General features: G+C 65.4%; 1 protein-coding gene across 2 annotated transcripts; it reads right to left on the minus strand.

Moving 5' to 3' along the window:
* Positions 1-262: 262 nt before the first annotated feature.
* REXO1 (RNA exonuclease 1 homolog) lies at positions 263-24574 on the minus strand. Of its 2 annotated transcripts, XM_070491650.1 has the most exons (17): positions 24277-24574; positions 10580-12300; positions 9624-9728; positions 8571-8781; positions 7084-7188; positions 6436-6599; positions 5920-6051; positions 5640-5763; positions 4900-5013; positions 4601-4738; positions 4348-4461; positions 3729-3802; positions 3375-3485; positions 2409-2524; positions 2179-2317; positions 1894-2014; positions 263-1799 (listed from the first exon to the last, which is right to left on the minus strand). In XM_070491650.1, the coding sequence occupies exons 1-17, from the start codon at positions 24434-24436 to the stop codon at positions 1711-1713; spliced, it is 3738 nt and encodes a 1245-aa protein (XP_070347751.1). In that variant the 5' UTR covers positions 24437-24574; the 3' UTR covers positions 263-1710. The 2 variants fall into 2 exon arrangements, with proteins under 2 accessions (XP_070347751.1, XP_070347752.1); XM_070491651.1 differs by lacking the exon at positions 7084-7188.
* Positions 24575-24999: the final 425 nt, after the last annotated feature.

Consider the following 24999-nt stretch of genomic DNA (forward strand, 5'->3'; position numbering starts at 1 on the left):
GAAACAAACTATTCTCACAGCCTTTAGGAGAGACCTTGCTGGGTGCCGCCATGAGGAGGGAGGCAGGGGACCTGATTCCGTCCCTGGGATGGTGACAGCAGGGAGAAATGGGTTTGCCAAGGCCCCGCAGCCTGGAGCCTGCAGGGTTGGCGAGCTGAAGGCGGGCACTCCTCCGGAGCTGGGGAGCCCCACCTCCACTGCCCAGGCCTCCCCGGCCCTCTCGTGCTCTGGGGAGGGGGCAGACACCACTCAGAAACAGGGCTTCTGTGAAGCCGCCTGCACCGTTTATTTAGAAAACAATTCCTTGTTTACAGAATGGGGGGGAGGAAGCCAACGGGTCACAGGAACAACCCCAGAGGGAAACGACGGCAGGGGCCCCCCCAGGACCAGAGAGGGGACTCGACTCTCCTCTGCAGCCCTGGCCCAGGAAGCCCATAGAGGAGAGCTGCCATGTCCTCAGCCAGGGACCCTATCCTCTTGGCCTTCAGCAGAAGCCCGAGTGACAGGGTTGTGGAGGCCTCCTCTGGGCAGCCCTCCTTCCAGCCTTTGTGCTGGGGCATCTGGACCTGGGTGCCCCAGCATGTCCCTCTCCACGGGCCTTTCACTTTTTACTTTAAATAAATTAAAAGCGGGACCTGAACAGCCCTGGTCCACCCACCCACAAGTCAGCACAACACGGGGCACGCGCAAGGGGCTGGCAGCTGCCCCCCACCACCTCGAGGCAGCTGCTCAGATGGCAGCGTGCAGTGGCCAGCTGGGGCCCCTCACCCCGGACGCTCCTCGGGGCGGGTGCAGCAGCGAGCAAAGCCAGCGCTGCCCACAGCACCCCAAAGGAGCCAGAAGGGTGACAGGCCCCCAAGTGAGGCCACTGGGACCCTGGGTTTGCTCAGGAACAGTGGCCCCAGGGCAGGATGGCAGGGCACCGGGGCAGCCTGGGCACTGGGGCTGGTTTCCAAGAAGGCGAACCAAGCTCCACGGCTGCCCCGGTCACGGGGAGTGTGTCCTAGCCTGGCACCAAGAACAGCCGCAGACGCCTGGAGGTCTAAAATCCATACAAACGTTTATTCCATCCCTGCCCAGGGCTGGGGAGGCTCAGGCGCTCAGGGCTGCGGCCCTCAGAGACAGCCCCCACGGTGGGAAGACCTGCAGGCCTGGGGGCTGGCAGGGGGGCTGGCTCGGTTCCGAGGTCACGGAGCCCAGGCGGGCTGGGGGCAGCCCTCCCGCCCGTCCAGGCCTAGGCCGGCTGGACTCCTGGGTCCCGGTGGCTGCCGAGGCGCCGGCTGACGGCTCCCGGACCCCAGGAGGGCAGGCAGCACCAGGGTCCTGCTCCTCTGGGTCGGGAAGACAACTGTGCGAGTGGTCAGGTTTAAATTAAACATAATAAAAATAATAATACAAAATAACAAAAGATACCCCTGTCTCAAACAAATGGCCACAAGCCCACCCACCTTCCCGCTCCCACTGGTGAGAGGGGGCAGGAGCAGGTGGCTCGTGGCCCGCGGGGACACGAGCGGCCGCCTCAGCCCGTGAGTCGGCAGCGGTCGGGGGACAGTTTGGGTGTGGGGTGGGGCGCGGGGGTCCTCTTGGTGGGTGTTCCGGCCGGGCGCCGGGACAGGGTTAGCTCTCGAGATTTATTGCACTGTTCTGGAAGAGGCCTGGGGCTAAGGACTGGCGGGGCTGTGGGAGAGGCGCGGGCGGGCGGGGCGGCGGTCACCGCTTGGTCTTGGCGTCTTCTCGGATCTTCCAGATCACCAGGTGCATGCAGGCGCTGGCGTCCTCGCTGGAGCTGTGCCCGTCCACTGCAGAGCGGGAGAGGCGTCACGGGGGCGAACTCACGGCCTGCCCCGCACCCTGCAGCCCCAGCCCCAACCCCGGCCAGGCCCGGGCCCTCACCGTTGTCCTGGATGATCTGTCTGAGGTAGTCGGCCATGAGGTTCCGCAGGGAGCGCTTGTAGGGGAGGCCCAGGCGGTGCGGGAAGAGCACGGACGTGTCCACCACGGTGCTGTGGATGACCTGCGGGCGGACAGCACCAGGAGCTCAGGGCCCGGGGGCTGGCGCGTGAAGGGGCCCGGGCACTGAGCCCACGGCTCCCACCCTGGCCGAGGGCACCAGGCCCACAACAGCCCAGCTGCCCTCTGTGGACCCCAGGGAGCCGAGCCTGCGGGGGGCCGGGGTACCTTCAGGGCCAGCAGGTCGCTCTCCAGGCTGTGTCCAATGAGGATGGTGTCGGCGCTGAACATGCTCAGCAGGACGGCCTGGACGTCCCGCAGTGAGATGCTCGTGTCGGTGAGGTCGGCCTCAGTCACGCCCGAAAACCTGGTGGGAGGAGCAGGGTGTTAGCACGGCTGGGCCCGTGTGCGGAGCAGAGCGACTCTGGGGGCCCAGGTCCTCGAGGGTCGGGCCGCACCTGGTGTTGTAGTCGACGATCTCATTGTCTGGCTTGACAAACGTGTCGTAGACGACCTGCATGTCCGTGTCCACCACGGTGACGCGCGTCAGCTCCAGACCGTACGTGGTGTAGGACTGCGGGGCGGGAGGACGCACCTCAGACACGTCGCCACAGCCCGCCTCCTCCCTCCCTCCCTCGCTCCCTCCCTCTGTGCACAGCACAGACCCGACGCCGCAGCCCAGAGCTCAGGACAAGGCCGCCCCGTCCCTGAGCCCTGGGGGCAGAGGTGCTGGCCTGCCCTCTGGGGGTCGCAGCGGCGTGAACCAGGGCACCCTCTCCTAAAGCCGGCATTGCGCCTATGCCCACACAGCCCGAGTGCCAAGAGGGCCCTGGCTCCCACCCGAGTCCTGAGTAAAGTGGGCCATGTGGTTCAGCATGCATGGTGTGTGTCGGGCCGTGTGGTTTGGCGTGCGTGGTGTGTCAGCTGTGGTGCACGGCGTGCGTAGTGTGTTGGCCATGGCACACAGACTGCATGGTGTGTCGGGCCGTGTGGTTCGGCGTGTGTGGTGTGTGTCGGGCCATGTGGTTCGGCGTGTGTGGTGTGTGTCGGGCCATGTGGTTCGGCGTGTGTGGTGTGTGTCGGGCCATGTGGTTCGGCGTGTGTGGTGTGTGTCGGGCCATGTGGTTCGGCGTGTGTGGTGTGTGTCGGGTCGTGTGGTTCGGCGTGTGTGGCGTGGTGTGTGTCGAGGGAGAAGAGCCCTTCCTGAGCAGCCGCTGGCAGGGCTGGGAAGCGCCTCGGGGCTGCAGATGCAACTCCCCGGAGAAAGGCTGGGCGCAGGCGGCTGCTCCCAGCTCTTAACCCGCTCTTTGTCCTAAAACCCCCACTGGCTCCAAGCTTCAGGGCAGGAGCTGGGACAGCCCCTGTGAGCAGCAAGGGCCCCGAGGGGTCTCCGCGGGCACTGGAGTGCAGCCAAGCCAACTCACCATCTCACAGTCAAGGGCGTAGATTCCCGGGTGCGCGTCTTCTGGAAGCTCTTTGTCGAAAGTCTTCACAAAGCCTTCAAGGTTTTCCTTCCGGCCGTCCTGCACGTGTTGCTGGCGGGGAGGGAAGGGAAGGTGAGGGTGGGGGCCGGGCCATGCGGGGAGGACCCTGGGGAGAGCCGGTGAGGTGGCTGGGGGCCGGGCGGTACTGAGAGGCTTCTGGGGACAGTCCTGCCCTTCCGAGGCCACTGGGCAGGGCAGACGAATCGAAGGATGGGAAAAAGGCAGCTCAGGGTGGCCCGCGCCCACCTCAGCTCTCGCCGGGACGAGGAGGCACCTCGCAGGCCAGAGACCTACCTTGGCGACCTGGCAGCCGGTGGCGCCAACAGCAGCTGAACAGCACGCGTACTGAGTCTCCCAGCCGCCCGCCACTGGAAAGAGACAGCCGTCAGGGGAGCCCCGCCACACGGATCCTGTGCCGCCCAGAGAAAGTCACTGACACCCGGTGTGCCTGGGCGGCGGGGGCGGCCAGCCCCGTTTCCTGGAGGGGCCTCAGGCCCCAAGAGCGGGTGAGGATCCGGGACAGCCAGCAGACCCTGACCTGGCCTGGCCGTGAGGACACATGCAGGCGTGGACCCCAGGGAGGCCCGCTGAAAAGAACACTGCTGTGCCAGGCCCTGGGCACCCCTGCCCAGAGACAGGTCTGCAGGCGGCCCGCGCCCTCCCGGAGCGGGACCACAGTGATCACGTGAGGCAGCAGCCGCAGCCAGGACACCCCCAACTCTCTCCGAGCCTCAGACACAGAGGAAGGGCGGGCTCCCTCTCATCTGCCTTGCGCAGCGTGACAGGAAGGCCTTCTACTACTCTTGTCATGAAGACTGACAGATGAGGAGAAACTTCAGGGGGTCGGGTGGAGGGGGCGGCCCGGCCCAGCCCGGGGCCCAGGACGCAGAAGGCAGGAGCGGCCAGGCCTCACCTCGGTTCCGGCGGAGCCGCCCCCAGTGGTAGTAGCACTCCTCGTCGCGCACGCAGCGGCCCGAGGCAGCCACGAGGTACTCGGCGCCACAGCGGCAGCAGATTCTACAGGAGGCTGTGTGGACGGACAGGCGGCGGGGAGGAAGAGGGGGGGGTCAGGCCGGTCCCGGGCCCCACACCTCTCTGCGTCTGCACCCGCTCACCCATGCTGTTCCCTCTATCCAGATGGCCTTCCCCGGGGGGAAGCAACTCACAGTCCTTGGGCTTCTTCTCCTCGGCCGTGAAGATGACGGCGCCCCCTGGGCGCTCGGGGTGCGGGAAGGGGAAGCCGTTCTCCTTGAGCTGGTCTTCGGTGAGCAGGTACTCCTTGAGGCGGCCATACAGGGCGGCCCCTGGGGACAGCCGGGAGAGGCGGTCAGCCCACAGCAGCTGGGGACAGGCCTCGGGCAGGGGGCAGCCACGGCCGATGCTGCTGGGGGGGCCTCTCCTCCTCTCTGGGGAGCAGCGGGGGAAGGAGCAGGGGTGGGCTGGACCCCCGAGGAGCCAGGCTCACCTTTCAGATCCTCCACCCGGGGGCTGCTCAGGCGGCTAAGCGAGAAGCTGGTCTTGGCAGCCAACTTGCCCCCCAGCACCACCTCGTGAGACACAACCCTCCGGCTGCTGGTTTCTGGAAGGGGGCAGGGCAGGGAGGGTAGACTAAAGGCCTGACCTCGTACGACCTTGGGCAGCCCCCTCGCCCCCACCTTAACTCTTGGGACCAGGAGGCTTTCAGCTGCCTGGAAGCCCCAGATCTTGGCCCGGCCGGCGTTTGCCCCCTCGGAGACGAAAGGGAAGAATTTAACTAATGGCCTCCTCGGGCTCTGCGAGGGCGGGCAGAGGAGCCCGGGGGGCCGAGGCGAGAGCAGGAGAATGGGGAGAGCCGGCCAGCGCCGCCTAATGCGCCCTTCAAGAGCCTTGGCGAGGCGTCCTGGGCCCGCTCGCTCGCTGGGCTTAATGCACAGAGCAGGCCCCAGCCAGCCTTGCGCTTTGAAGAGGCCGCCTCATTAGCAGGTGCCCGGCTCTCGAGACCCCCGCTGGCTGAGGAGGCAGCTAACAGCGAGGCGAGGCTGTTGTGAGCGCGCAGCTGACAGCCGGGCCACACGTGCCCCGCCTTTTGTCTGAGACTCACGCGCTCAGAGCTGCAAAAAGGCCACCGTGAGGGTTGCGGCCGCCCGGCTCGCGCAGCCCAGGGCCGGTCCTGGCTGCAGGCGCGCCCGAACCCTCCCCAGGCAAGCCCGGCCCCGCCCGACTCACTGTTGAGCCCAGGCACGGCGCTGGGAACCAGGCCCCGCAGCTTCTTGAGGGTGTTCACGGCCACACTCAGGTAGATGTTCTTGCTGGGGCTACGGTCATAGGCCGCCTTCTCCTCGTTCAGCGCCTGGGGACAGACACGCCACTCAGCCCTGTAGCCCTGGCTCGGGGCCCACACAGCAGCCTGGGGGGCAACGGACCAGGGAGACACCCCGGGAGACCGCCCGAGCGCCAGCCCGGCCCCCGCCCCGCCAGCCGGCTGCCAGCTCCTGGACTCGCGCACCTTCTCTATGGCTTCCTGGTTTGAAGAGCAGAACTTGAGACACTCCTCAATGAACAGGTTGAGGTACCGCTGGCGGATGACGGTGGGGACTTTGCCCCCGAACTCTTTGGGGATAATGGGCTTCTTTAAGCTCTAGAGGGGACACAGAACCGCAGAGGGTGGCCGCCCCGCCTGGTCCTCTGATTATTCCTCAGAGCCCACGGAAGGCACCACGCACAGGGTGGACCCTGCTGCAAACTCTGGGCTAAATTTAGTCACTATGAGGGGTCGCCACTGGCTTGTTGGTGCAAAAAGGCGACCACATCAGTGTTGACAAAGAAGGGAAACTGAGAGCACGGGGGGCACATGGAACTCTGCTCTCTACTCAGTGTTTCTATAAACTAAAGCTGCTCTGAGAGTGTATTAACTAAAGGAAAAACAGTAGAGGAAGTGGGAAGAGGGAAAAGCAAGCCTGTGCCGCCAGGCATGTCGGCGAGCTGGGGGTACCTGGCTCCCTCGGGGTGGGCAGGCAGTTACCTGTAAGGAGGGGCTGTGCGCCACGCGCTTGGGGGTGACGGTGGTGGTGGTCTTGGACGCCATGCCCGACAACGTGCGCGTCTTCAGGGGCTGGCTGCTCGGCTCGGGGCCATTGGGGGGCTGGCTGCTGCTGGCCTCGAGGGTCCTCTTGGCACCTGTGGGGGCTGGTGGGGCACAGGGGACATGAGTGCAGGAGGAGAGCACGCCCATCACCGAGCTGCAGAGGACCAAGCAGCCACGATCATTCAGCGTCAGCAGGACGTGCATCTTGGAGCACAGGGGGAAGGGCCGGGGTCGGGGACTCGGGCTGTGGAATGACATTAGGCTCTATTTGCTCTCGGGCAAGTCCATCGAGGGGCGGGGACACAAAACGGGGCTCCGAAGACCGGCTCAGGCAACGCCGCCGCGGGGGGGTCCGGTGAGTGGCGGGGGGCGTGGGGAGCCTCTGCCGCATGTTCCAGCCCCCGACTCCGAGGCACTGACGTCTGAGCGAGGAAAGGCCTGGCTCCTGGGCTGAGGACAGGAGGGCAGGGGAGGCCCCGGCCCTGGCATTGTGACCAGCCGCCTGCCCACTGCCACCTCTGTGTTCTGCCTCCCCCTTTGATGACATCACAAACCAGCCCGTCCCACCGGGAGGAGGGCGCCCACCTGCCAGCTGCCTCCCAGGGCTCCAGGCGGGGCAGCAGGCCAGGGAAGGTGACCCATGTGTGTGGGCAGGGGGTCTTCTGTCCAGCTCTGACCCTGGGCCTGGCCCTGACGAAGGAACAGAAGCAGATGAGGAGACCGAGCGAGGCAAGAGTGGAGGGTCCAGGTCCCTGGCGCCTGGGAGGGTGGGGACCATGGTGCCTGCAGGCCAGCTGCAGCCTGTCCTCCACCAGGGTGGGCCCCCCGGCCTCGCAAGAGGAACGGGAGGCGCTGGCTGGGCGGAACGTGCCCTTTCCAGGGGCAGAGGAACAGGTTTAGGCTGACGCAGACTTGAAAGGGAAACCAGCGCCAGGATCGAGGGGCAACCCTGCGGCTCAGGAGTGCCAGCCGCCGATCTCAGAATGCCAGACTCCCGCAGGCCGCTTGGCCGAGCTTGTGCAGCGAGGGCTGTGGCCGGCACAGTCCCAGGCCATGGCGGATGACCAGGACGCCCCGAGCGCAGCAGGTGCGAGCGCGACCCCCTGAGGCGGAACCGCTGCTGAAACCCACCGCACGGCCTCTCCTGGCAGGTGCTCACCAGGTGCCTGGGGACAGAGGGCCCAGAACTGGAGAGCTTGGCCCAAAGAAGCTTCTCGGTACCAGCGAAACCAGGGGAGGGCTGAGGATGCCTGTGCTTGCAAGACCACTGTGTGAGGCACCCCCACCTCCAGGCCCTGGGGCCCAGACAGCTGACTGCTCAAGGACGGCAGCAAGGACGCCCCGGCCCCTGGGAGCTGGCCGGACGGCAGGGTCTCCCCAGCCCAGGGAAGCGGATGTGCAAGGGACACGTGCTCGCAGAGATGCTGGTGGCCCTGGCCTGTCACACATCCACAGCCCCAGACACACCAGTGCAGAGACTCAGCCACTGAGTGCCCTGCCCACGGGACTTCCAGACAAGAACAAGTGGGGCCAAGCACCCCTGGGGGCGGACGAGGAGACAGAACAGCCCAGGCCCCTCCCCAGATCAGCTGCCCCCTGAACACCTCGCACGCCTGGGTGGGCCCTGGCACCCCAGCCCGTTCCAAGGCCAGCTCCTGTCCCTGACCCCATCCCCAATGCCTCCAGCCCAGTGCCCACACACGGAGCAGCCCCCGACAGGCCGCCGGCCTCCAGCACCCAGCAGCCTGGGGGAGGCAGGCACACCAAGCCCAGGCCGGCAGGGATGGGGCAGGAGAGCCCAGCGAGACCTCTGGCCAGGGCCTCTGAGGCAGGCAGGCGGCCAGCACAGAGGAGGCTCCGGGTCTGGGACACCCGGGGGGAAGGGAAGAAGACGCCAAAGGCAGGAGAGGCGGAGGGCCGCTGGGCACCACACCAGGCCCACGCCAGCCCCCGGCTGACAGTCGGGGAGACTCAGCCCCAGCTTACAGACAAGCACCCCGAGACCCAGCCGGGCCCCCTCCAAGCCATGACTGGCAGAGTAAGGGGGCCTGGCCCCATGCCCCGGGACTCACCTGCAGCCAGGCGGGGGTTGGGGATGTGGGCGATCCTCTTCCTCTCCCCTGGGGCCGAGATGTGGGCGGAGGACAGCTTCTCGGCTGGCCGCTGGGCAGCCTGGAGCCAGCTGGCTGATGCCCTCTGCGCCTGCTGGGCCCGCCGGTAACACACCTCCTGGGCGGTCAGGGGCCGGGCGGGCGGTGCCGGGCCTCTCCTCACAGGCTCTGCCTGGACAATGACGAATTTCAGGACTTGGCTGTATGTCGGGGGCACCCAGAGCAGGCTACCAAGGGCTACAGGCTGCTGGTGGGGCGGCGGGCGGGGCAGCAGGGCCTCCAGGGTTGGGGGTGGGGCTGTGCAGGCTGCCCCCCACGCCTTCTTCTGAGCTTGCGGGTGCCCCAGCGGGAATGGGCTCGGCACTGGGAACCAGCTCAGCGTGTACGCCCTCAAACTCATGCTGCCTCACTGTCCCAGGGAGCCTGCGGGGCCCTGCTCTCCCAGGCCTGGCTTCTGAGCACCCAGGCCGTGCTCTCAGCCCTGATATAGACACAGGGTGGGAGGGAATCCCTGGGTCTGATTAGATTGGCCCACCAACCCATCCCACTTGATCCAATCTTCTCTGGACTCCAGCTTCCAGAACCCTCCTCTGGGAGGGGTCTGGTGATTGGATCAACTGGAGCCCAGCCTCCCTGTGCTAGCTCTCTGACTGCCCCCACAGTGACCCACAACTGTTCCTGTCTCCAGGCCACAGGGGAGGAAACCTGGGCTCACAGAAGTCGGGCCATTTGCCCAAGATCACACAGTGCACGTGGAGCTGGGACTGGCATGGGGCCGTGTGACCCTGCTGGAGGGCTCTGTCCCCGGGCCATCCCTCCTCTCCCTCCCCGGCACTGAGCACAACGTGAGGACTCCACGTGGGCCGCGGCCACTTCTCCGCCAGGACCCAGAGTGCCGGGAACATACCTACCAAAGGAATTCGTCAGCGAAGGGACACAGGGGCCGCATCTCTGCAGACGGGGGTCCCTCTGCCTCTTGCCAGCCTCCGCCCAGGACCCCAAGTGCACCCTTACCTCCTTGCCTTGCTTGGAAAGATGAGAAATTCTCCGCTTCTGCCCAGGGAACAGAGTGGTCAGACCCGAATGGCCCTTGTCCTCAATCTTCTCTTCTTTGGGGGGCTGAAACACATGCCCATCCCTGAGCAAGGCTTCCCTCAGCCTTGCCACCCCCTGGTCTGGGCACAGGGAGGCTGGGACTCCCAGGTCCGAGAGGGCATGAGCAAAGGCAGTAAGGCTCGCTTGAGGGAGGGGCTGCCACGGGGTCCCCCTGGCCCCTCACAGCTGAGGAAACAGACTCAGCCCCCCAAGCTGAGGTCCCCCAAGGCTGAGAGTCCTGAGCCCACCTCCCAGGCCTCACTGAGGGTGGGTTCTGCGGACGTGCCCCATCCCTGCGTTCGCCATGCTGGGACCCCCACCTCCTGCTCCCCTACCTCGAAGGGGCCAGGGGCTCAGAAAGGTGGGAATGGAGGGGCTGCGATGGGCGCGTGCTCCGGGACCCAGGAGCCCAGGGTGCGACCCTGTGACCCTGCCCCTGCAAGCCGCCTGTGCCCGAGGAGAAGGTGCAGGTTTCCGCGCTGTCCTCGCATATCCAGCTTTGCTTAAGGCGAGCTCCCTCTGGTGGCCCATGTGGGGACACTAGACGAGGAGACCCAGACAGGTCCAGGCTGGCGACGGTTTGGGAGCATGGAGGAGGGACGTGAGGAGACGGGGGAGGAGAGGAGAGAGGGAGCGGGATGGCGGGGTCCCAGTACCCCTATGCTGGAGGGCACCCGGATCGCTGCCACAGGAACCCCACCGTGGGCCAGAAATCAGGGTCCTCTCTGGACAGGGCGTAGGGAGGCAGCAGGTGGCCAACGAGGGTCCCTGAATTTTGGACGAGTCAAGAGGCTGACACTGAGCGAGCACCTCCATCGCCGGCCAGCGCCGTCTCCAGGCCCAGGGAGCCTCGGGGGCGGGGCCCAGACCCTCACCTGCCGGGCCAGCCGGCCCTTGTCCTCTGTCTTGACGCTGGTGGACTCGTGGAAGATGCGCAGGCACTCCTCCATGGGGTCACAGTCGAAGTCGACCTCCTTCTCCAGGGCTGCGTAGTCCACGTCTGAGCCCGCCCCTGAGGAGGAGGAGGACGAGGAGGACGAGGACGAGGAGGACGGGCCCGGCGAGGCGGGCGGGGAGGCCTTGAGGCGCTTGGGCGGCCCCCCAGCAGCCAAGAGGCCCAGGCTGGAGTCCGAGTCCGAGTCCGAGGTGGAGCTGAGGCTGGGGAGGGCGGGGGGCCGGAGTCCAGGCCCCGCGGGTCCCGGGTCCTCGTCCTCGCTCTCGTCCCCGAAGAGGTCAGCATGGCTCAGGGCCCGCCTCGGCAGCTTGGGGGCGTCCCGGGAGGTGCCCTCGTCCAGCGAGCGGGCCTTCCGCTCCACCAGCTTCCCCGCTGGGCTCAGCCGGCCCGTCCTGTCGGTGGGGCTGGGCCGTGGCCGGTCTTTCCCTGAGTTGGCCACTGGGGTGGCCGGAGATGGCTTCTTCTTGGTCCCCTGGGGCCGCTGCGCCCTGTGCCGGGGGCTGCCGGCCTGCGGGCCCCTCCTGTCCGCACAGGGCTTCTCTGACGGCTTTGCGCGCTCTCCCTCCTTCCCCCGGTCTGTCTTCTGCACGCCGTCCCTGTGGCTGGGGGCCGGCGGCGCCCCCCGCTTCTTCTTCTTGGGTTTTTCCTCCTTGGGGCTACTGTGGTCCTGGGAGGCCTGGGCCGGGGAGCTGGGCTTGGCCAGGGGCGGCTTGGCTGGGGGCGGCTCGCCTGGGCCCTTGGGGGGCTGCCCGAGGTCCCCCACATCATACTGCACGGCCATCTCCTTGGTCTCCCGTGGGCCACCCTCCTCAGGCTCCTGGCCGTCCCTGGAGCCCGGCTTTCCGGGGACCTTGCTCTCGGTGCCCACTCGGGCTCTTGGGGGGCTGCAGGTGGCGGGCCTGTCACTCGGAACAACGGCGGCGTCATCGTCGGAGTCCGAGAACCTGGCGTCACAGCCGCCAAAGGGGTCACAGGGCTTCTTGGGTGCGGGCGTGTAGGGCTCGCGGGCGCGGGCACCCCTGGGCCGCTTGGGGGCCCTGTCGTCCTTGGAGCCGGCCCTGCCGAGCAGGCGGGCGGAGAAGTTAGACAGCGGGTCGTACTCCAGGTCTGTGGACGGCTTGGAGTCATCCACCACGTACTTGCCACTGGGGACGGGGCGGCTGTACCGCCGAGGCTGGCTCACAGCCTTGGGGACGTACTCCAAGGCGCCACCGCCCCCTCCACTGTGGCCCTGAGCCCGGTCCAGAGAAGCCAGCGAGTACTTGCTGCCCGGCTCGGCAGGTGCAGCCAGAGGGGTGGGCTGGTAGGTGGCATCGGGGCTTAGCAGGCTGCGGCCGCTGGGGTTGTAGTCAAAGGACAGCGAGAAGGCGTCCTCGTCCAGGCTGGCGGCGGTGCAGGCAGCGGGGCCCCGGGGCGCCAGGGCAGGGGCCTCAGCAGAGCCGTGCTCGCGGGCCGTCTCCAGGAGCTCCTGGTACCGCCGCTGCTCCAGCTCCACCTCGGAGCGCACGGCCTCGATGGCTTGGTTGACCAGCTCCAGCTCCAGGATGTCCGAGCGGGGCGTGTCCTCTCTGCCCAGGGCACCATTCTCCCTCTGCACTGGGGGCTTGGGCAGCTCGGGGTTGTACGGGTCATAGCCAAGTCCTGAAACAGGCAGAAGGGGAGATGGCAGTGAGCAGGCCTGCTAAGGCGACCGCATTGCCTCAGCCTGGGTGCGACCCCCGGGGCTGGTGAGGAAGAGCAGACAACCAGCCTTCCAGAACCTGCTGGGGGCCAGGCCTCCAGCAGACTCCCACCAAGGCTCTGCAGCAAGTCAAGGTTCCCAGAGCACCCCTCCATGCAGGCCTCACCCCACAGAGGCTGATGGCGGGGTGAGGGGCGCTGACACCGGGCCCCAGAGAAGGCCACTCGGTCTGGGGACTTGCTGGGGCAGCTCGTGGAATGTGCACGACAACCGGCACGGGTAGAGCCTACAGACAGGACCATGGGATCCCAGGAGCTGGGGTGAGGTGGCAGTGGGCTCCCCACTGGACCTGGCCCACACGGAAGCCACCCCGAGCTCCTTCCTCCAGCCAGGGAGCAGGGAGGATGCCCACAGAGGGCCTGACCCCCAGGCAGGGCACAGAGACGATGGACGGGGTGTGGCTGGGGGCGTGCAGAGCTCTGCGGCGAGGGCGCCTTGGGCTCCGTCTCACACGCTTTCTCACCCACAGGGGAGTCCACCTAGCCATGCGCGTGCCAGCGACAGGACAGAAACCACTGATGTGTCCAGTGCGTCAAAGGGGCCCTGGGTGGACGACGGACACCCACACAACACTTTGAAGAGAAAACGAGAGAACCCCAACCGTGGTATGAGTCCGTGGGCATGCAAAGGGAAAAGGCGTCGTATGGTCAAAGAATGTCACCGGTTGGAAAACACGAAGTGTGTGGAGGGCAAAGCGGGCGTCCTTTAATGTCCCGAGGGCGGCGGGGGACAAGTCACTCCTGTGCCACTTAGCTGGTTCTAGGGCATATTCTGCGAGACCAGCGCAACCCCAATGACCCCAAGGCCACCAACGTCGGCCAAAAACTCACAGGAGACTCACTTACGGACAGAGGTGCAGAAATTCTAAATAAAACGTGAGCAAATAAAGCCCAAGGTCCGAAAAAAGCATTCTACACCACCTTCCAACACAGCAGGTTCCGATACCCTGGAGTACAAAGAGCCCGTCCCCAGAAAGCCCGTCAGGCGTGGTTGGGTACCACCGCTGAAGTGACACGCAAGACTGGATGCCTGGCGGGCGGCAGCAGAACAGCCCATTCGCCCTGGAGCCTCCAGGAGGACGGCCTTGCCCGGGCCTGGGTCCAGCCCAGGGGGCCCGCTGGGGACCTCTGAGCCCAGAACTCTCAGAGAACATCTGCGCTGTGGGAAGGCACCCGGGTGTGGCAACGGGCTCCCGCAGCCAAAGAAACGCATGCAGCATCATGTAGTGAGAGTGGCCACTGCCTCCCGACGGGCCGGCCTGGGTGCCGGGGCCGAGGGCCAGGCTCACTGTGGGCACCGGCCAGCTCACACTGCGGGCTCTACTTCAGATTACATTAGAAAAGAGAAGGGAGGTGTGTGTCTACGGCTTGGAGCACCGAGGACACACCAGGGCTGTGGGCATAGATGGGGGGCGGCGGGATGGGGTGCTGGGGGCTCTCCCCGTGGGGCGTCTGCACAGCACCAGGCCAGTGCCAAGGCAGTGCTGGGGAGCAAGCATTTCAGGGTCCCCATCTCACAGCTCAGGATCAGGACGCATGGCCACCCCTGGGGAGGTACAAGGCGAAGGGACCACCCAGAGGGAAGGCTAGAGACCCCAGCAGCAGGATGGAGGGCCGGGCTCCCAGCCCACCCAGACCCACAACAGGCCCAAAGACGGCTGTAGCAGACCCACCTCTGGGCAGAGGGCAGCCGAAGCCTTCCCCTTCCCCCCTCCGCCTGAAACCCTGGGACCCAGACCCAAGGGAGGGACGGAGCGAGCAGGCCGCAAAGGCTCTGGGGACCGACCAGGTGTCTAGGTCAGAGGTGGTCCTGTTTCCTAACTTGGAGCCCCGCACTGGCAGCTGTTTTCTAAGGGCAGTTACACTGGCCCCACCCCTCCGGCCCCAGGCAGCCCAGGAACCCGGCGCCCCGTCAGGTGGGAAGCGTGGGTGCACTTGGGGAGCTGAGCCGCTCGGACTCTAAGGTGGGTGTCCAGCCGAGCACAGAGCCCCCACAACTGAGCATCCAGGAGCCCTGTCAACACGGGGTATGTTCAGCCCCAGGCGGTGGCTGGCCCCCTGCACCATAGAGCAAAAGAAACCACCCTACGCGGGCTCGAAAAGGTCAAAGTCAGGAGCCTGCCCCTCGGGGACCTCAGTCTCCCCACAGTGCTATGGTGACATGTGGCTAGGTCACCAGCCTGGGGGACTCTGGACTGTTTTAGAAGCTAAGAGCACACAGACGCCAGGCACTTGGCCCCTGAAGCGGGTGGGTCCCGGAGCCCCCGCTGAGGTTCCCTCAGGCTTCTGGGGGTCAGGGGACAAATGCAGAAGGTCGTCGTTCGAGACACCTGGCTCCTGCTCCACCTGCTGCGGGGGGCCAGGTCCCTGGGGGCCTGTCGCAACTGGTGAAGCCACTCTAGAACCTGTGTGTCAGCTGCCTAGTGCCTCAGGAGCCCTGCCCACCCACCCATGGGGGCGCGTCAGCATGTGGACAGGCAGGGGACCCTCGAGGCGGAGTCCTCCAATTCCTGGGAGCGAACGTGGAGGGAGCCGAATGGGTGCTCCTTCAGGGGTGCGTACCAGGTACACATGCATGCATTTGGTAAACAAGGTTAATTGGGCTGTTTTTGGGCAAAGGGATGACTAGAAAAGCCCCCCAAGGCCCGGCTGTGGGGCTACACTTCCAGGGGCTAACTTCCCCTCTGCCCCGCCACGGGGCAAGGACGGTGCCAGCTGCTGCCCGGCTCCAGGGACACCCACAAGGCAAAGGGCCTGCCTGGCGGTCACTTGAGGGGTTCCCCTTGGGAAGACCCTTCCCCGCCCCACGGCCCACCTGGGCCCGGCCATGCTGGGTTCAGTGCAGGCAGCAGCCAGACACCCACCAGGATCTGCTCCGGCTGCAGGAGAGAGCCAGCGCCGGTAACACGGGCAGCTCTCTGGGGACCCCATCCTGACACCCTCTCCAACCGCCAGCTTCTGGCGCAGGCGTGCAGCAAGGCAGAGAGCAGCAGGCCTGCCTCCCTGCCTCCACAAGGGGAGGCCAAAGCCCCAGCTCCAGGGCTGGGGACGCTGAATTTGAGAACCCGTGGGGGCCCATGGAAGGCGAGACAAACAAGACGGGGCAGTGGTCCTTTCCGAGTCCTTGGCGGCCAGCTCCAATCTCTCCGAACCTTCCCTCTGCCCAGAAACGCCCTGGCCTGGGTCCGCCGCGCCCCCTAAGCCCCAGAACTGCTCACATACCCGCTGCACACGCCCCAGCTGCACGGGAATTAACGACAAGCGAACACAACGACAAGACAAGACAGCTGCGAGGGGGAGGTGCGCGACCCTGCTGTGCCTGACTCCCTCTCCCCGGCCCCACGATGAATGCCAGGAGGCGCGCCAGGCCTCCCCGATCTGGTCTTCACACTCGCCCTGCCCGTGTGAGCCCACCTCACCAACGGCAAGACCGGGTCCCGGCCAGGGCTAGCAGCTTCCTAAGCCCCGTGTGGCTGTTGAGAGGTCTGTCCGACCCCAAACCTGGGTGCTCCCCACCCACAGGGAGACCTGGCACTGACTCCGCAGGACTGGCCGTCACCCATCTGCTTCTCCTCCTCCTCCTCGGCCCAAGGCCCAAAGATGACAAGCACCCGACTGCACGGGGGTCTCGCCCCCCTGATAAGACACCGGTGGGGACTCACTCCTCCAACCCAGGTGGCGGTCACAGCCTGCGACCCTGAGCAGGGGCGGTGGGCACGAATGGGGGAGAGAGTCCTTGCTGCACCAGAGATAAGCAGGACACCGGGTCTAGTCACGTGGAACGACTGGACCCCCTGCCCCGAGCTGCCTACGGGGCAGAGGCCTAGAAGGCGGAGGAGGGAACCGAGGCCACGGTGCTGGAAGACGCCGCCAGTGGCCGTCACGGCTCGGCCAGAACGCAGGGCGGGAGGCCAGCCGGGCTCACAGGGTCGGAGCACCCCCGACCTTGGGATTTCGCAGACAGTGCCCCTGAAGGCCGGCCTCCCCCCAGTGGGGGCAGAGTAGCCCCTGAGGTCCTCAGGGGGGCCAGCCTTCACTCCTTTCCTCCAGGCCCAGAGTCACTGCTCCTGGGGGCCTCCCCTCCACCCCCCAAGCAGGACACCCTCAAGCCCCACTCCTGGATGTCTGGCCACCCCCAGTGGACAGGCCAGGAGCCTGAAGCCCAGGGGTGAAGGCACCCGGCCATTCACTCATTCTGGACCAGGGGGGAGAGCCCCGCGGCTGCCTGGGTTACCCCAAACACCTGGGGAGAGAACCGAGGTGGCTCCTGGGGGTGGGTACTCGAGGGTACATGTGAAGGGACGTCAGAGACATGTCCCCGGCTGAGGCTGGGCTGTGCCTGGAGGAGCAGTGTCTGGGGGCCTGCACTTCCAGGGCAGGAGGATGAGGCCAGAGGAGCCCCCCCAGCCCCTCCCGCGACCCTGGATTTCGAGCTTCATCTCAGCTCCAAAGCCCCCAGCAGGGAAGCAGCGCCAGGCCAGGGCTGGGGGCAGGAGGCGCCACACAGCTGGCTCTGGGAAAGAAAAGCCGGAGGGCCCCCGGCAGACCTGGACCACCACCCAACTCGGCCCCTCCGTACCCCTGGGCGCCACCCTGGGCATCCTCCGCCACAAGGCTGCCCGGCTGCACGCCCTCCCTCCGAATCCCGATCCCAGGAGGACAGGGCAACACTGTCCTGGAAACACCCCCCGCCTGGTGCCAAGCAGCCAGGATCACGACTGCTGGGAGCTCCATCACACTTCAAAACTGCAGGGCGGCACAGAGTGAGGACGGGGAAGCCACGGTCACAGGGCCCACTGCGGCCACTGGGAACAGGGCACGGACAAGGGAGCCTGGGGCTGCGGGGCCGGCCTCTCCTCTGCCCTCCTCCATCCGCGCAGACTGTCCGCGGCACACAAGTCACTGTCCGGGTCTGGATAAGGACATCTTCAAAAGAGAGTTCTCTCACTCTTTCTGGCCCCGGGGCACTTCCGATTCCCCAAACCCGTCTTCCAGTGGGTGGTTCTGGGGCCACCTTCCTCCACAGCAGAGGTTCCTGGGAGGCCCCCAGCATCTTCCGGTGCTCCGAGTGAAGCCAGGTAGGGGTGCAGGCCCCAGCCAGGGGAGATGAATGCTGTGTCTCTCACAGCATTCTGGATGTGGGACCAAGGCAAGGGGGGGCCAGCCGCGTCCCCTAAGAAAGAGCCTGCACGCCAGGTCACACGTGAGCATCAGTAGCTTTTATTAGTTGACCCTGCACACAGGCACTGAGGAGGGGGTGACGGAGGGCTGGCCTTCCAGGTGGGCCAGTCCCCTTCCACGTTCATGTCCACGCTGGCTTCCCGCCCAGAGCAGGAGAGAGGGCCACGAGGCCTCTGTCTCAGCAACTCCTCCAGGCAGCCCTCCCACATCCTCCTGGTGGAACCAGGGGCCTGAGGTGTTTGGGTGGCACAGTGCTGGAACCCGGTGCACGGGGACTCTGTTCCCGTCTCCTGAAACAGTGCCCATGATGCTAGTCCTTGACGGTCCCCTGGGCCACTCTGCCAGAGACAGGTCTTTCCAGACATGCGACTGTGACGCGTGACCGTCTGCTGGGCAGGGATGGACCTGGCCTCTTGGACACACAGGGACAAGCATCACCAGGAGGGACCTGGAGTGAATGCAGTCCCAGTGCCCCTTGGACACGCCCTCCCCATCACCTTCCAGGCCCTGCCTCCCCCTGTCCCCTGCAGTCCAGCAGCTCAGCACGCTGACCCACTGGCTCTTCTCTTCCCCTGGCCTTGACCGAGCTGGAATGTCTGCAAAGGTGTGTGGAACGAGTGAGTGAAGGAATAAATGAAATACCGCCCAAGAGCCACGGCCCCTCGATGCCTCGAGCACATCCACTCCCGTGGACATGGGCCTCTGTGGTGATCAGAAGAGGCACCCCTGCAGGACAGACAGCTCCTGGCAGCCACATGGAAAGGTAACTGGCTCCCCGTCTTTGGGGTGGACCAGCCAGACCACGGTGGCACTCCCTGGGCCTGTGCTAGAGAAGGACAAGTTACAAGTCAGTGTGACAACAAGGACCCTTGCCAGGCCCACTAGGGGTGGGAGTGATGCTGGGGGGCAGCCTCTCCTTCCTGCTCCCACGCCCCTCTGAACCACAGAACATGAGAACATTCCAGGCCTTTCACTGCACGGTCTCCCTGCCCAGAGTCCTGGATTGTGCCCCATCCGCCTCTAGCACCAGGCACACTGCTGCTCATCCTCCAAAGCCAAGACGTACCCACTTGCTCGGGGATCCTCGCCCAGCTCCCCTGCAGACACAGGTGCCAATGGCTCTCTCTCCTGGACCCAGCCCAGCTCTGGCTGCTGGGCAGCCCTTCTTGCTTCCAGGGCCCTGTGCGGTCCATAGACACGCGCTGGAGCCAGACAGTCCCAGACGAGGCCATGCGGGGCCCCGGGGCTGGCTCCCAAGTTTACAGACGACCCTGAGGCCCAGGGCACCTGTGTGTCCCGGCCAGGGCCACAGCTTATGAATGGCCAAGCCCCAGACCCAGACTGTGGCCCCATCAGCCCCCCACCCCGTTCTCTTCCAGCAAACGAAGCAGCAAGCGGGAGGGCGGCTCCCCAAAGAAACGCCTCGCTTCCAGGCCTGCCTGCCACCCATGCAGCCCACTGTGGACCGGCGCTCCACCCCACCCTTCCAGAAAGCTCAGTGCCCAGAGGAAGCCGCCACACTTATTGCCCTGAAATCACTAGCACATGTGCCTGCTTCCTCAAAGGGCGCAGGCTGCCCCCGCAGGAATGTCCGGAGACCCAGCCAGCACGAAGGAGGACGGGCGGCCAGGAGGCCCCACTGCTGCCTGGCCCTGCATCGGCCCTGAGCAGCTCCCGTGACCGGCAGCTCCTCTGCTCCTCCACCCCTTCTCAGCGTCCCGCTCTATGCTGCGAGTCAGATCCCACCCACCCGCGGCCGGGTGGCGCAGCGGTTAAGTGCGCACATTCCGCTTCGGCGGTCCAGGGTTCGCCAGTTCCAGTTCGGATCCTGGGTGCAGACATGTCACCGCTTGGCAAACCCATGCTGTGATAAGCGTCCCACGTATAAAGTGGACAAAGATGAGCATGGATGTTAGCTCAGGGCCAGTCTTCCTCAGCAAAAAGAGGAGGATTGGTACTAGTTAGCTCAGGGCTAATCTTCCTCAAAAAAAAAAAAGATCCCACTGACCAGTCCACTGACCTGCACGGGGGGGTACAGAGTAACAGCCCGAACGCCTGTGCGCCCACCACTCTGCTCACCCCTAGAAGCCCAGTTGTAAAGGGGCCTCTGAGGGGCCGGGGGCGGGTAGAGGACAGCAGGGCAGGAGAAAGAATTTCTGCAGTGCAACCACGTGACACACAAGAGGCCCACACCATCACCCCATTTTGCAGAAGAGGCAACTGAGGCCGAGGTGGCAACAATGACCAGCTGGAGACCAGGCTGGCCCCTCCTGGGCCGCCTCTTTGCATAAAGGCCTCCGCTTCGGCTCCACCCCCCTGCAGGGGCTGACCAGCCCTGGCGCCCCCACCTCCTCTCTGGAGCCCCTGGAGGACTCGGGGGAGGGGGGCACACTCAAACACCCCGCACAGGCCTCCCGAGCTCCTCCCAGACGGCTCCACTGCCCCGGCTGACCCAATCCAGGAGCTGGGGCTCCCTGGCCTCTGTCCCCGGGCCCTGAGGAGCTGTGGGGAGCTGGTGCTCTTCTGGGCTTCTGTCTGTCCCCTGTCAGCTTGGCCCACTTTCCCATCCCGTCCCAAGGACACACACAGGCCCAGTGCTGGGACACTGACCAGCTTCCTCAGTCTCGCTCGGACCACTGACATTTGGGGCTGGATAAATCTGTGCGTGTAGAGAGAAGCGGCCGTCCCGGGCACTGTGGGGTGTGCAGCAGCATCCCCCGCCCCCACCTACTCGATGCCAGGAGCTCTCCCAGTCGTGACAACCACAGATGTCCCCAGACATGGCCCAGTGTCCCCTGGGAGTCAGGATCGCCCCCATGGAGACCCACTGCTCTACTGATGGACACTAAGCACAGAATCCTCAAGTATCAAAACAGTTTTATATGCAAACACATCCTTATTTAAGTGGCGCGGACCTGGATCGGGCGAGAAGGCAGGTTTTTAAAGCTCCCCAGGCCGTCCAGAGGGGCCGGGCCACCAGAGGTGGGAACCACAGGGCTGGGGACAGCCTTGCGCCTCACTGGGGACTGTGGAGCCTCAGAAACTAGAATCCAACTTAATCGGCGCAGCAGGACCACAACCACAGGAAAAAGACACAAAGCCTTTTGTCACGAAGCCTGGGCGGAGGCACGGCACACTGGCAGGACTCGGGGCAACTCACAAAACATTTTTCTTTTGACTTTTTGGTATTCTCCAATGTTTTAAGATAAACACTACCCTGAGTCCTGGAAAAAAGTGCTTTGAATGGAGAGTGGCAACGTGTGCGGGCTTCCACCAGCTGGGACACTGCCCCCGGAGAGAAGGGCTGCTTCTGGGCATGTGGGACGGAACCACAAAGAGAGAGCCAGTTCTTTTCACACCGGGAGCCGCGGTCCGTGGTGCGTAAGAGGGGAAGTCCGTGCTGAGGACATCTACAAAGAGAGGACTGCTGTGGAAATCTGCCGCACCTCCCCTCCTCCCATCTTCACAGAAACGTCACCGACAAGAGAACAAGAGAACCACCCACCCACCCACTGGTGGCGTGAAGGCTCCTCAAGCTTCAGTCCCCCGAGCCTGGCACCCGGCCCCAGGAGGCGGAGCCGCACCTGATGCACAGCTCTCTGGGAGGGGCAGCGGGTGATGCTTGAAAACAAAGTGGCCCCAGCAAGCATCGGCCTAGGACCAAGGGTCTCACCCGGGGTGATCCTACTCCCAGGGGAAACCAGGTGATGTCTGGGGACATCTGTGGCTGTCATACTGAGGGTGCTCCTGGCATCAAGTGGGTGGGGGCCAGGGATGCTGGTCAACCCACCCCCCCCAAGGCCCAGGATGGCCCCGCTGTCTGCAGTTTCCACTATTCCTCCAAGCAGCTTCAGAAGCTCCTACCCCGACAAAGTGGGAGGCCCCGCTGGCCCGACTGAAGGCCACCCTGACCAGCAACTAAGGAAAACAGTCCCCGGGCCTCAAGTGCCCTGCCAGGCCCAGGGACACCAAGGGCAGCAGCACTGTCTGCTGGGGCCTCCCCTGCCGCCAACGCCCTCCCTGGAAGGAGGGAAACAAGGCAGTCGCTTATCTGGGAAGGCGCAGGGCTGAGGGAAGCGTATCCTTGTTCCGTCTGAAGGAACCGTCACAGGGCGGTGGGAAGCCCCCCCACATGAAATCCACTGGCACCAGCCCCTGGGGAAGCAGCTGAGGGGCCGCACACCCACAGGCCTGCTCTGGGCAGGGACACATCGGGACGCCTGTCCCTCCTGCGCCACGTCAGCTCACAGAGGAGCTAAAGCCCTCACTCTGCGGGCAGCGCTCGTTTCTCCACTCCGTCCTCCCTCGCCGGCTGCTGCGGCTCTGAGCAGCTTCCCTGGAGAAGCAAGCCTGCCTCTCGGGGCTCCAGACCCCACAGGGCAGCCGAGGGCCTCATGTGAGGCCCGGCAGGGGAAGGACACCCAGGGAGCTGCTGCCACCACTGCCACTGCCACACAGCTGTGGCCAGTGCTTCCATCCACCATAAGCCAGGCCTCCCCTCTGGCCTGCCCTCAGGTTTCAGTGCTCAGGTCCTATAATTCTCTCTCTCCCAGGTCTCGCTGTCACCTGCAGCCCCAGGACAGAGCACTGAGCCCAACAGAGCAACTGCGCCCAGGCGCGTGTGCCCCACAAGTGCAGGGCACTAGGAACCGGCAGGAGGGGCTGAGCTGGGCGGGGCCTGAAGGCCTGAGTCGACCCCGCGTCCCCACTTACCAGCCATGCATACACAGCGAGTGGCTTCCCATCTACCGGTCTCAGTTTCCTCATCTGTAAAACTGGGACAATCAGCCCCGCCACTGTTTGAGGGTCACAGATAGGGAGCCTGCCCACATGTGTGCGGCCATAACTGGGCACTCCATGGCCAAGTTTGGAGCGGGCATCCTGGAGCCCTCACAAGGAGCTGGACGGCTCAGGACCCCTGCCTAGTTCCTCCAGGCTTCAGACTCTGCTGGAAGGCTCAGAGGCCAGCAGCCCAAGGTTGGAGGGGCTGGGCCACACAGAAACCCCCAAGTCCCACCTGCAGGTTGCTCCCAGCCAGAACCTTAGCACCCCTGCCAGCTGCTTAAAAATGAGCCCAGGCAGACACGGCACCGTGGCTTGGCCCGTGCACATCTGGGCAGAAATGGACCCGGCCAAAGCCTAGATGGCTGCAGCCTCTTCCAACCCAACAGGAAACCAGGCTTGTCAGAATCTGGAGCAGGGGGAGCTGAAAGGGAGGAAGAGGTCTGGGCACACTCTCCCCAGGCCTCCACAGGGGGCGGCCCCAGGAACATGCCACAAAGGAGGAAACAGAGGGTCAGAGAGGCCCCACAGCAAGAAAGAGGCTGAGCTGGGATGTGCCTCTGCCTCTCTGCAAGGGTAGGCAGCGTGCTACCCCAAGGTAACCAGAGACCTTCCCACCACCAGACATGGTGCAAAAGGCACATGCAGATGGCCTGGGGAGAGGGGCAGGGAAAGCAGGGCACGCGGCACTATATCCCCAAATAAGGTCCCAGAAATGACCGTTTGAAAACTAACTGGCCATTTGTGATGTAGAAAGAAATGAAAAGACTGGACATGAAAGGAGAGAAGAGAGATCAATGCTCCAGAAGTAGGAAAGCTAGGAGGCGACACATGGACTCGAAGACAAGTCAGAAGGTCAGGGCGACGAGTGTGGTCCTGCCCTGTTTGTGCCAACGACGAAGACCCCAGAAGTCAGGGGGCTCTTTGCAGAACACCACGTACGATGCAGATGAGTAAACCACTGGAGTCAAGAAACTTCACTTCAAGAGAAGAAAAACAAATCACACAAGGCGGGTGCCACCACCTCCGAGGAGGATCCCGCAGGCCCGCCCTTCCCTGCCAACTCCCCGGCCCCCCCCAGAGCTGGGGGTCAGGTCCGACCCGACAGTAAGGACCCGTGGGCACATCTGTCTGCCCCCCTCAACGGCTCTGCATGCCCAATGGCCCACACAGGTGTGGAGCCAGACAGTGAACGCGCCTTCACCCCCAAGTCTTCAGTCTCAGCTTAAATGCCACACCTCCGACAAGAAGCCCTGCCTCATCCCCCGCAGCTCGCAGGAAACCCTGCCATGACGCTGGCCATCCCCGCTCCGATGGACGTGCAGTCCACTAGCGTTCTCTGCCCAACCCAAAGCTGGAAGCCTAGCCCCCTCCCGTCCCGGTCAAGTGGGTTTGACTTACTCCCCCTCCAGTCGCGTCTGACACACAGAGGGGGGGCTCCGAAATAAGAGTCTCTTGACTCTGCCATTGGAGACAGGGGTGGCCACGACCAGAGGCGCGGCCCGGGGAAGCGGCGAGGAAATGAACACGGGCGGCCACAACACTCGGGGTCGGGGCGCGGCGGGAAGGGTCCCCCCGGACGCTGGGGCGCCAGTGAGGGCCGGGGCGGGAGGCCCGAGCCTGGCCGCCAGCGTTGGCGCTCGGCCTGCGTTCACCCTCCACCCTCGCGACAGCTCTGGGAGGACATGTCCTCCCGTTGTTTACATTCCACACTCGCGGAAACGGAGGCTCACAGAGGCCCCGCGACTGGCACCGGGTCCGGGGTTGGGGGGACCCGGGCCCCGGCTGCGGGGACGTCGCCCGCGAGGGTGCAGGGAGGGGGCTGGGCCGGGAACGGGGGATCGGGAAAGTCCTGGCGGTGCAGTCCAGCCCCGGGCCGGAGAGCCGAGCCCAGGGCGGGCAGGCGGACATTACCTGCTGCGGGGGGCGCCGCTCCGCCGCCGCCACCGGGCGCGCCCGGGCCCCGGGCCCCTCGGTGCCGGAAGTGACAGTAAGGCCGCCGGCAGGGTCCCCCGGGCGCCCCGGCCCAATAAGGGCAGTCGATGGCCCGGAAGAAGCCGGTGGAGCGTAGCATGGTCCGTCCCGCGGCGGGGCCCCGGCCCGGAGCCGCCCGGGCCCCCGGGCCCTCACTGGCGCCGCGGTCGCCGCCGCCCGCGCCTCACGGACCCCACCGCCGCCATCTTGCTCCGAGGCCCCCGGAGGCCCCCGGGACGTCGCCGCAAGGGACCCCGGGAGCGGCTGCCCGCAGCACGCCTGATCAGAAACGCCTACTCCCGCGGGACCGAAGCGGGTTGCGGACCCATGGGCCAGGACAGGTGGCCGCGGGAGGAGGGATGGAGGGAGCGGGCTGCCCTTGCTGCGGCCTCCGGGAGCCGCGCTGGCGCCGCCGCCCAGCCGTCCGCGGCGGCAGCACGGCCATCTTGAGCCCCAGGCCCCTGCGGCGCCTGGGCTGTCCACGGCGCGCCTGACCAAAACAACCCTCAAGGCCCGGTCACGGCTCATTTGCGTTTAATTTGCGTCTTATTAGCATGTCGCTCTAAAGCGCCCTCTGCTGGACTAGGCGAGTCCCGCGGGCGCTTCTTGTACCCAGGAACCCGCCTCGGTGACCCCGTTCACGCTCTAAAACTCAGCTCCGCC

This window comes from Equus asinus, chromosome 20 (genome assembly GCF_041296235.1).
Source record: "Equus asinus isolate D_3611 breed Donkey chromosome 20, EquAss-T2T_v2, whole genome shotgun sequence".
NCBI classification, from domain to species: Eukaryota; Metazoa; Chordata; class Mammalia; order Perissodactyla; family Equidae; genus Equus; species Equus asinus.